General features: G+C 36.4%; 1 protein-coding gene across 9 annotated transcripts in view; it reads right to left on the bottom strand.

Annotated features, from left to right (window-relative positions):
* The window catches only part of USH2A (usherin), a 373,983-nt gene that overhangs the window by 83,158 nt on the left and 278,366 nt on the right, over positions 1-12,459 (bottom strand). For all 9 annotated transcript variants that reach the window (XM_071426043.1, XM_071426058.1, XM_071426050.1 and 6 more), the window contains 3 exons: positions 10,625-10,793; positions 7,470-7,691; positions 2,135-2,358 (listed from right to left, as the gene is read on the bottom strand). In XM_071426043.1, coding sequence (XP_071282144.1) covers positions 2,135-2,358; positions 7,470-7,691; positions 10,625-10,793 — 615 coding nt within the window. The remainder of the gene's footprint in view (positions 1-2,134; positions 2,359-7,469; positions 7,692-10,624; positions 10,794-12,459) is intronic.

Genomic DNA, 12,459 nt, shown 5'->3' with positions numbered 1-12,459 from the left:
CCCGTCTACTGTCTTTGATCATTGATGTTTCTATAATCCTTTCTAAAAGAAACAGTTTTTTTTAGGGTCCTTGGATGAAAGCATCACAAATTTTAATTACTGGAACCACAAATGGCAGGATTTGTTGAAAATAGAAGAGTCTAGAATCAATGACAACAGGATTTTACCCAAGAATTTGAACATTCTGTTCCTGCAAAAGCCAATATCCTGTGGCAAATCAGTAGCAAAGTCCCAGCCCCTCATACAGCTTGCCAAGTACACAAGAGGGCTCTGTGCAAGTCCTTGGCAGCTTTTGAGGCTGAAAACTCTATCCATGGGCTATATAAATCATGTCCTCTGTCACATCACTACTAAACACAAGCTTTGCTGCAAGAAGAGGACCTCTGCAAACATAAAGATATAAGATTTAACCCATAAAGTACAATTCACAGAAATACACACTGAGCATCCACAACTTTCCATTAAAATTCATGAAATAATATTTTTGCCAAACCATAAGCTAGAGAGCAATAATTCTCATGAAATATAGGTTGCTGCAGAAAGAAATGTACTGCCAAATTTGCCACAAATATTTTTGCCCATTAGGTCATAAACTTGAGAAGGAAATCCAAGCAGATTATACCTAATGCTTCCATAATTCACCTATTGAAATTAGCTTCTCAGCTGATTAGAAACTTCAGCTAATTTACCTTCCCAAATTTGGCCCTTCCACAAATAATTATGTTATGATAGATATCCGTATAGGATGCAGGATATAGATGGATTGCATTCCCATGTAAAGTAGCTGCAGAATGTGTCAGGCTATCAGCCCTTTTGCTGTTAGTAAATCTATATATCTCAGAGAGCCAGCACTGCTATCTCTTTTCTACTGTGGGTAAGTGAAATACAAAGCACTTCCTTTGTTTATACTTTATACCTAAGGCAGGGATCTGGTGTGTTATCTACCAGAATTCATTAACCTGTTCTCAGCCATTTTTTTCCTTGTGTGAGCTACTAATACAATGCAATGAGGAACTGCAGCTGACTCATCACAATGCCTGGATTTTCTCTAGGAGAAAATGATTCAGTCTGAAAATGAAATTACATGAAAACCTTGACATGAAAAGGCAAAGATGTAAGAAATATTTCTGTATTAACTTAGCAGATGAACAACAAGGACATAGGAACACCTGCATATGGCAGGATGGGGTCTGTTTTACTTTTCTTATATGTTTGGTAAATTCCACAACATCTTTCTGATTTCCCTGTTGTAGAATTCACAATATCCAATGTTCTTTTCTTCTCTCTCACTTTCTCTCTCCCTCTTATAATAAATATAAATACAATTTTATAAAAAGAATATACACATATATATATAAAAAATAACAATTGAGAACATTTTTACAGCATATGCGTAACACCAAGATGCTAATTCTTGAAGATTTCTGTTGAATTCAACTTGGAGTTGCTGGCAAAATTGTCTCATGCTGATGCCTACAGTCATAGGACACTCTTGGAAAAGACCAAATTAGCCTTTATGGTGTTTAGTTTACTCTGACATTAAAATAGAATGAGAATAAGCTATTTAATTCATTACGCAGGAAAGGACCTATCCTAGTACTGTTGAAATTTATGCCAAAATGGCCACTGGTTTTCTGTAGGATCGGGATTAAGTCCATCAAGAAAATGTCAATTGTTTTATTTTTATTTTTGGAGTTTTTTGTGGATTTTTTTAGGGGCTTGGGGAATCATGGCCTACTGCCTGCCCAAATTGAAATGTTATAGCATTTTTATACTTCAGAACTGGCCATCCAATTTTAATTTCCACTTAATGAACATCATCAGAAACAGTGGTCACAGAATGGAAACTGGCTATACATGTCAGTCTTGTTAGTATGCCAGCTTTTAGCCACTGTACTAATCTGAAGTGCTGGGCAACACTTCACAGAGGCAGCTAATCATTATTAATTCCTTTAGAATTCATTGCAATAACATCAATCATGGCAAACTCATTCGGTATTAATATGGATGTAATGTGAAAATGAATAATGCACACAAGAGTTTTTATATTCCTATTTTAGAAAAATAGTTATGAACAGTGTATTTCTCTTTCCATCATCAAATCAGAGCTACCAAGAGATTTTCTATCAATTACCTTCATCATCATTCCAGCTGAAATCTTGTCAGAGCAAACATATTTCAAAGGATTATATCCAACTCCATTACAGCATTCTTCGCTCTTTGGAATAAGTTCAGTCTCACAGCATTTTACTGGCACTTGGTCATTCTTTCTAACATGTGCTAGGGACTCACCACTGGAACCTGAGCAGCATATGGTATCTGACTTATTCACATACTCTTGCCCACAACAGAACATCCCTGAAATGAACAAACAAACAAAAAGAAAAAGCTGAATATGAAATTTAAGTAAATAAATAGATAAAAAAGGAGAAAGCTCACAATGCAATATATCTTGGCATAAACCCACCAGCAGCTGGAATTATGCAGATTTAGCTAAAGTGAGATTAAATTCAAACATGAGGTGACTGAAGTAAGCATCCTGACTTCCAGACCTGCTGAAAACAATCAAGAATTAGAGAAATAAACAGGGTGCTCTACAATCAATGCTCACCACTCCTGAACTTTGTAAAGAACTTTGCTATGGAATATCACACCAGTGTACTGGCAACAGCAGGCTGGAGATGGATTGTTGATGAAAATTTCCTGTAGAATGTAAATCTTTTATATTTTAAAGTAGGGGTTCATGTTAGGTACCTAGAATGGAATGGGTCACTTGGAAAATACCCACAGTGAAGCTTCACTCATCTTATACAGAGAATTATCACTCAAGAAGTTGATTCCTATATATAATTTGCATTTCTACAGTGGAATTGATAAGCTGCCAAAATTAATTCTACTATCTTTTTTCTGGTTTTAATAATTTCATTTTTAAAAGGAAAGCTCACCATAACCACTGCAATTTTCCACATATTCACATGAAATACCAGTGTTGAACCCAACACCAGCTAAAGAAAGGAGTAAGTTTTAACTCAGAACCAAATACTACAAACTCCTTTATAACTGCAATGAAATAAATGTTATTACTAATTGAACTAGAAAGATATCACACAAAAACCAGGGCTGTGATATACTCTTACTTCTACAACGTAGTTTGTGTTTGATATCATTTCTGTCGTATGTTGGCATTTAAAACACGTGCAAGAGTGGCCACTTTTTTCACTGCTATTTATTGCAGCAAATCTCTCTTAGAAGTCATACATAATGAAAATTAATCTTTAAAGGTGTGATCCTGCTAAAGCATTCAGAACATTTCATTCCAATCACTGGAATGGCTAAAAATGGTGATGTTACTTGCATACTTTATCTTTTTTCAGGGCTGGTTCTATTCACAGCAATCAAACTGTGATCACCAGCTCTTCAAGATGTAAAATATTTCCTCTTATTCACACCCTTTTTCCAAATTGTCCTAGGATTCTACCAATTTTAAAGAGAGAATTAATGCAGAAAATGACTCAATTCAATACTAATAAGCAACTCAGACAGCCCCAAGGGACTTCTGACAGGCAAACTAAAATTTTGATAATGAACTGTTTTTCTATTGAAACAAACAAAGCTGTATTCTTTCACTGTGAACCTCATCTTTGTTTAACTGAATTAAATTTTTCAGCCAAGATTTCACTCACATAACAAGAAGTGACTCCCTTTCTAGTTTCTTTGGTAAACCATTACTTCTTTAATTATTATCAACCTTGTTCCAGTGTGATAAATTGCTAATTACTTAATACCCTAATCAGCGTTCATTCTTTGCACAGATAAACTGTGACAGCGCCATTAATTTAAATAGTAATTTCACTTAATGGCCAGAACGGCACACCAGATTTTTATGCAGCATTTTCTGAAGACTGCATCCATCACTGCAATATTCTGACATAAAGATGTCTGACGTGCACTAACTCACTTAGGGAGAGCAGATGTTGCAGAGCAGAGTTTGGTAGTAATTCCCAGAGTGCATCACTTCAGCATGAATGAGCTGCAAAGGCAGAGGTAGACAATCTTCTGAAACTGCATTGCATAGCCTCTGACCTTTCCTTAATTTATCACATGTAGCACTTGACTCCTGAACCTTGACACCTCAAATGTACAATTTTAAATATGCTCCAAGAAAAACAAAATAGGACCATGTAATATTGATGGATTGATTTGCCTTCTAAAAATTGCTTTATTCAATTGCCTAAGGATCCAGAAATTCCTATAAACCCTTGCTGAATCCAGTAAAACATCAAAATGTAAACTATTTGTTTGTAACTCAGTTGGAATGTGTGTGTCATATTTTATATATTTGTTTCATAGGCACGTAATGCATTATAGCAAAAAGAAAATCCATGGGCTGGAAAAGACACTTCCTGCTAAAACTGATTTCTGTCAACAACTATTTCATGTTCATCCCCAGAAACTGAAAAAAATTTATAAACCTAGCTGAGTGATGAATTACTAATTTAGTAAATCTGCAAAACCAATGCTTTCAAAAGGGAAAAAATGAGTATTAAAAGGCTTAGCCTTTGGAGCCAGAATAGAGGATCAACAAAATACAGAGCCAGTGTACATTGCAAACTACTCCAAAAATCCTTGGCTTACATGCGGGTATTGCCACTATTACAGATCAGGAACCACAACAGTACAAAGCATCATCTTTCATGAGTCTGGGATGTCAGTACAGTGGCATTAAAAGGAAAAAAAAAAAAAAGAAAAGACAGTGAGAGAGAAAATCCAAGAGTGGTTTTAGCTGACATTATCCTTTATAGCCAGAAATAGAGAACTTTGGATAATCACACTGCAGCAGTGGGGCTCAGGATGTGCCTGTTCACCAATGCCAGCCTTTGCCAGTAGATGTCTCTATGGTCACCCCACTAAATAAGGCCAACGAGGGGCTGAAAAGGAAACCTAAGAAAAGAGAAATTAATAAATAAAGAGAAAAAAAGTAATGTGGGATGGATGAAAAATCTCTTTTTGCAAGGTAGACTCTCTGAAAAAGGTATGTAATGGCAAGTGAAAAAATTCTATGATTCAAGCTCTTAAACCAACATTCAGCTTAAACCTGGATCTAGATTCAGCAAAAAGACACTGATTTTGAACTGGACATGCAACAAAATGAGATTGTGTACAGGGCTTGCACTTCTAGTGAACAAGTTTTTCTCTTCTGCTTTTTTTGGAAGGACTTAAAGCTCTCAAACAGAAGCTTTAAATTGTCACTAGATTTTTAGCTATGGCATTCATTGCCAAGTGCAAAACAGTGCTTCAGAAGCAATTCAGCTTTTGCATAAAACCACCCCTGTTACCTCTTCTCCTTCCAGACAATGAGATCAGCCTTCCAATTACCATATTCTTGCAAAATTCTACTTATCCATTTGCCAATGATAAGTAAATTATGTTTTTGTGTAAGAGCATTTTTTCCATTAGAATAATTACAATAATTAGGATAGGAAGCAGGTAGATTTTTATGCCCGGCTTGTGCATTTTCGTGATGCATTTAGCAAGGCTGAATTACTCCAAGAAATTAAGCAAAAACCAATTGAGCATGATCTATATGATATGATAAGAAACCACAATCTATTCTATGCTTAATGCAAAAGAATACGATCTCTTTTCAACTGTGGTGCTAATTCATCTTTCAAACCTGTGTGTTTCAAATTTGTGTTCAGCTGTGTGCTGGCTCACAGCGTAAAGTCCTCACAGAAAACCCGTAAGCAATGAAAAAAGCCACTGTTTTCTTTTTCAATGGTCAAAAAACTGTCATCCCAACCCATTCTTGGGAAAAATAGTGTAAATGATTGAGCGTTATAGGCTAAACACATTTTTAAAAGAGAGATATAAAGGTTTTTTAAATATATCTATTTAAGGGAAAGAAACCTGTTAAGAATACATATATACTGAAATGAAGAACATAACTTTCATCCCAAGATACCTGTATTACACTCCTACACAACTCATCTGCCCAGAGAGAGCAGTAAAAACATAAACGCTACCCCAGCAGTTCTGTTCCAACAGCATCTGTTAATTCACTCCATTTATAAAATACATATTGACAAAGACAACTGAACTGGGACCAGAGAGATTTGATTTGGTGTGAGAAAGTCAATTCAATGTGATTTTGTTAAAGGGCTCCTGCAGGCAAATAAAAGAGTTTAAGTAATAAAGTACATAAAGAGATGTTTTATGAGCCAGCCCCGTCTTGTGGCAGCCGCACAATGCGGGGCTATGCAAGAGGGCCTTGCTCAGAGCTGGTATTGAGAGCATGCATGCGGTAGATCAGGCACAATTAGGGATCATAATGAGAGGGAGCTAAAATCATGCAAGCAGTGCTGCTCACAGCTCACACCAGGAGTTGTCAGTGGAAGGGAAGGATAGCATGGAAACCACAGAAACCATGGCAATACTCATCTGATTACCTCATCTGGACAGTCAGCACCCAACGAGGGTGTTCCTACTACCAGAGCCACTGAAGGATCCGGGGAATACAAAAAACTAGCTGAAGACAGAGCTTATTTTTTGGAGAAAGGAGGAGTTCAGCCTTCAGATCTGGATTCTTAGTTATATGTTAAGATTCTTGGTTGTACAGCTAAGAGGCTCAAACTGGCACACACCATCACTTAGCTTTGTACACCAAGCAAAGCTGGGTACTAAACCTTCATTATTTCTCTATTTTGAAATCAGACTCCCTTTTCACACCACAATAGTTTCTGAAGTCTTTTTGTCAGGCTGAGAAAGCCTAAGGCTGATGGGATATAATTTGTCTAATAACTGTGGAAAGAAAAGACACATGAAAATATCTGAATAGGTTTTCTAATAATACCTCCAATGTCTGTCCTCAGATAGTCGCAAAGTGTTTTATAAGGAAGTAGGGTTTGGATTGTACCTCTAAATGATAGAGTAATTTCCTATAATTTCCAAGAAATTAATGGGATACACCAGATGAGCTAGTGAGCAGTGCTGGGGATTAATTTTTTGTTAATTTTAAACTACAGCAGGTTTAGCCCCATGTGAGGGATGAACACAAGAGAGTGACATAGACCACCAAGCAGACACCATTGCAATCTTCAGTTTCCAGGTGACTAACCCCACATTTCCAGAGCAAATGGAAAATCCCTGCACTGGGATACATGGTGGCACAAGGTGGTCAATCTAACCTCACTGAGGGCACCAGTCCTGTTTCCTCACTTGCACAAGGAAAGATCATTCACTCCTTTTGAACTGTCTGGTTTCTTCAGCCCCTGCAGCTTTTGCACAAAGGCAAAGAAGGTTACTGCAAGCTCAGCATTTTGGAGTATAGCAAAATAGTGCAACTAAAAGTGCAACAATATTTTAACAAATTGGCACATACACTTCAAACCTGAGTGTGTCACTTCTGAATGGCTGGTGTCACAAGAGATTCAAAAAGATGAAGAGCTTTTTCTTGAGGACTTATCACTTACCTGTAAGAGGTCTGTATGCAGTCCCTTCCTTTTCATCACCACAACAGACTGAGTCCATGCTTATGACCCTTCCACCACAGCACTGCTGATTGAAACTGTCATGCAGGGATCCACCACAGCAGATTTGATTGCCCGATGTGGAGTAAGGCATTCCCTGGCAGCAGGAATCACCAATTCCAACTGAAACTCTGTTTTCCTCTTCATTAGGGCAGCATACTTCTCCTGTCAATATAAGGATACAATTAAAGATTTTATCCATTTACAGCCCTTGAAATTCCTGAGAGCCTTTCATTAGATAGCAACAAATCTGGATTCACACAGCTTCATGTACAGAACTCTCCAGGTGAAAGCACAGAATCACTTGGTGGTTTAGGATGCTATAAAAGTATTATATTAATTTGTAATAATGATTAAAGAAATGCGTATTTATTAATTCAGGTCAAGACTCTGTAAGATATCAAAAGACAAGCATGACAGAGACAAAGCTGAGAAGAACAATGTCTGTGCATATGACAATTATGCAAATAAAAACTTTTTGCAATTGCAGTTACACAGTAAAGAGAGTACACTCTTGCTGTGTTTAACAGAACCATCAGGCTACTTATTCTTTGAAAAAAAAAATTCCTTGTCTCCTTCAAAATCATTCCAAACTTGTCTTGATGAATCAATTCACAATGCTTAAAGCATTTTTCATGTTTGAGTGTCGCTCAGGACTTCATCTCACAGAGAATTTAAGGATTAAACTCACTTTAAAAATTAAATACCACCATCACAATTGGTGGGCTTGGCTGCAACTTAAGCAAAATCATCAGCTTTTGCAGGAAAAGACTGTAGGATAAGACTGCCAATGAGACTGACACTGTAATGGTGGGGTGGGGTGGACTGGAATAAGCTGTGGGCTAAGAACAAAGCACATAGTGTTATAAAGGATACAAAAATGTTGATAAATGGTAATAATTTTCATTCATTAGTGTCTGCTAGTGAATCCAATTGAGCTGATCCAGTGTTCTAATATTTTTATATTATTTTTCTGTGTTGCAGTGTTTTCTGTGGCTCAAATGTCATTTGGAAGGAAGAATGGTTTTGTTTTGCTATTGAAGATGGATAGTAGAGTTGAATGAAGTATTTTGATTCCTGAATGTTAACCAAAGAAATGTGTTTTGATTTTTAAAACTCATTCTTCTCATTTAAAGCAATATCTCAAGTTTTTTTCTTATGAAAGGTTGGGAATTAAAAGACAGAGAGTTCCAAACTCAATGCAGCTTTTGTCAGAAATAACCATGTGCTGAGATTGTAAAAGATGAGGGAGAACAGTGTTTTCCTTTCTCCCCACGTTCCTTGCCAAAGAGGTGCCTGGGTGGTAGTAACATTATTTGTTCTGCCTCCCATCTTAGTTCTGGGCTGGATGTTTGCACTTCTTTGTGCACTAGTGTTTCAGAAACTGAGATTCTGCCTTCCTAATTTGTAATCTTCATGCCTCCAGCCCGGTATGCTTCAGCACATCCCAAGCTATTGAGCTGGCCAAACAACATCTGGGAAATATGTATGCTTATATCCTGTAAAAATAACTTTATCAAATAAAGTCAATAATAACTAAAAAAAAGATGAGAACAAATTTTTAGAGTATAATAGATACAATCCATCTAGGTACTTCATCATATTTTCCTGCATTCCTCGGAAGCTAATTTAGCTGCTACACAGAGAAAGTATTAAAACACAGACTGTTGCTTACATCTATTGGAAATAAAACTATTTTTTTAAAGAACTATTAGACATAAGACACAAAGGATCAGTAACCTTCTCATTAACCTCTCAAAATGGGTTCCATTCCAAGCTAGGTTTGAAAATGTTCTCCCTCTGAAAACTACTATGCAGTCTTACCAGTTAATTGTTATCCTTATCAAAGAATGACCCACATTAACATTTAGCTTGAGGTTATTAGCATATTTATAAAAATAAAAAAGAAAAAAGTGACCAACATGTTGCTGCCCTTTAGAGTATAGAAAAATAATGCAGCAAGTATACTTAGAAAATTTGTTTAAAATCATGTTCAAACATCCACTGTTTCATGCTTGTGGACTGCTGACTGAACAAGAACTACTTTCAGATATAAGACATTTTGTTCCACTGTGCTTTTCTTTCTTGATGTAAACAACATTAAGCTAGTTAACATAGACCACTGGATGGGGACAGAGGTCACAGTATAATCTCTCCATTTCAGTACACTGAGATTAATGAGGTCAGCAAAATACACTTCTCTGGTTCTTCCATGTGATAGAACTTTTCTGATGACATCATGGAAGGCATTCTAATATTGTGATATATTAATTACTTTTCAAAAGATCAGAACTTGGGATGTGCTGAACGTGTTGGCAAAATGTCAAGCATTTCTGAGCCTACGGAATGTGTGCTAGCTCGTCAGTAATGGAAGCATCTTAGCTCCTGACCTGACAATTGCCTACAAAGAGTTATATGCTCTAAACACTGGCCCCATGAAAGGGATCTCTCCTCCCCCTTTTCCTATCAACAATGACCTCCCAGCAAACTGGAAAACCAAACTCTGGACAGTAATGCAGAAACACAGTTTTTGGCAAACTTCCCAAATCACTCTGAGAATAAGAAAAGGATAAATTACCATCAAAGTTAATGCACGTGGGAGGCATGCTTTGATCTGTAACAGTGGAAACAAAGAGTAGACAATGTAGAAACAAGTAGAAGTGATGTCATCCACAATATCAACACAAAGGCTAACAATTGTTCTACAACTGAAATGGCTATGGAAAATCATGTGGGGTCAAGTCAAGCAGAGAACTAAACTTCACCACTAAATTGCCTGATGGTGTTCCTATTAAGGAGAACTGCCCTCCCCATTATGTGGCACTTACTGCAATTAAGTATAGTTTTGCACAAATTAGTTCTCTGGGAAATGACCCAATCATCAGGTTTCATCAATTAAGCCTTTCTTGTACAAACAGAGTGTACCGTGTTTAGAAGGGAAAGTGAGTGCAATTTACTTTGCACTGAGCACAAATCTCAAAGACATCTATAAATCTTGATAAATCTCACATTTATTGTTTTCATTCTCCTTGATTTAACAAATAAATCAACTTTGTTGTTTTATTTCATTCAAGCAGTGGAAAGGAGTTGTCTCTTACCTACTAAAACTCTGGTGTAATAACCACCACAGCACTGATGTTTTGGTTGCACAGCATGTATCTGCCCACCACAGCAAACCCCTGGTGAATTAAGAATAAATGGAATGTACTTGTCCTCACAGCATTGGAAGCCAGGTTTATTGTCGTGCAGAATCCCATTACAACATACCTAGAAGTAGTAAAAAAAATGAAAAAAAAAAAAAAAAAGAAGATCAGTAAGAAGGCAGTATCTGTTAAATAGCACATAATGTGTTGTCTGGCAAAACAATGTATATGAAAACATGTATCCTAGTGCAGACACTAATAGGACGGCAGTCAAATAAAATGTAACTTGGCTAAAATTCTGTGCCCTCCAGCATTATCAGACTTCAATAAACTACTGTGTATCTGACAGAATGCTGCTATTCTGTGGCCTTCAACCATACTGCACCTTAATAAAATAGTCCATTAATATGAATCATCTTCACATGCCTTGCAGGCTGTTTGAGTCTCTCAGTGTGGAGTAGATTGCAATGCGGATTTAGTCTACCATCACCTGACCCTTCTTTTTCTTCCCAATTCTTGTTTATTTTTTTTTTCATTTATGATGAAACCCTTACAACTAAAAAAAAGTATTTCCCAATATGAGCTTTTGGGTTTTCATTCACATAAAAATAAGTGGAATTATCTTCTTATAGCACATTATGACTATAGTTCTTCAGAGAATGTGATCTCAAGAGAATAGTGTTTATATAAGGACTTTTTTTCAAAATAAAATTTATATGGAAATGAATTTTGAAAAGGCCTTTTAACTGTGGACTTCTTTCTAGGTGGTGTCGAGAAAATTATATGCTTGAACAATCAAATATTTATTTGTACACTTACTCCTGTGTCAGTGGAGTGGCACACTGAATACCCAGCAAATCATACAGCACAGTCAGTAGAATAACCATAAAAATGGTAAACTTGGAACCTACAGCCAGTGCAACTTATATCAGCTTCTTCCAGCTAGACATGAAATGGAGTTGGCAGGAGAGCAGAGATGTTAGAGCAGAGTTCCTCCTTTGTTTTCTTTTGAAATGGACCTCTTCCACTACTGACTTTTACCATGTCCTCAATCAGGTTAGCTTAGCAACAAAGAAAGAAAGTGTTCCTCTGAAGGATCTTTTGTTTACCTAAGTACTTTAACTATTACTTGAGAAAAAAACTTGTAGAAATGTATATTAATAAGCTCAGGGCATCTCTTTTGTATTATAATTATAATGTTAATAAAAAAGAATACAAACAAAAATATTGATTTTCTGATGTCATAAACTCTCTTTGACTTCAGAAGGATGATGCTTTGTTTTGTTCACTTTTAAATGACCATTATTCCACAACTCTTGGGAATATTAGGTTAGGTTCTGAATTTACAAGTTACAGTACATAAAAATAGGTAACTCACAATTAACATCAGGTAGGACAGAGGAGGTTCCTGTTTCCTCATTATATTTTTAGGTTTTATAACTTTATATGCTTTGAATTGTGACACTGTTTTCTGCTTTTCCAATGCACTTTCTCCTTCAGCATCTATTTTAGACTACCAATGTAGCTGAATTTCATAATTTTCAGGAATTTTGGATCTCTGTAGGCACTATTATATTATTTTGCTGTCCATTTTGTCACTGGTAATATAACCCAATCTATGAATTTCCTTAACCTACTGTTCTTTCTTCCAGATCATTAGCTAAGATGTCAAATAAAACTCTGCTTTAGAACTCTCTCTGCTTCCTAGCTTTTGGATATTTTGCAATGATTGACATGCACTCCAGGCTGTTTTTCTTAATTTACAATTGGCTCCAAAGAAATCTGAAAGC

The sequence above is a fragment of the Agelaius tricolor genome, unplaced genomic scaffold (genome assembly GCF_023055355.1).
Source record: "Agelaius tricolor isolate 1412-34295 unplaced genomic scaffold, bAgeTri1.0.p SCAF_1, whole genome shotgun sequence".
NCBI classification, from domain to species: domain Eukaryota; kingdom Metazoa; phylum Chordata; class Aves; order Passeriformes; family Icteridae; genus Agelaius; species Agelaius tricolor.
This window is presented reverse-complemented; position numbering and strand designations above follow the sequence as displayed.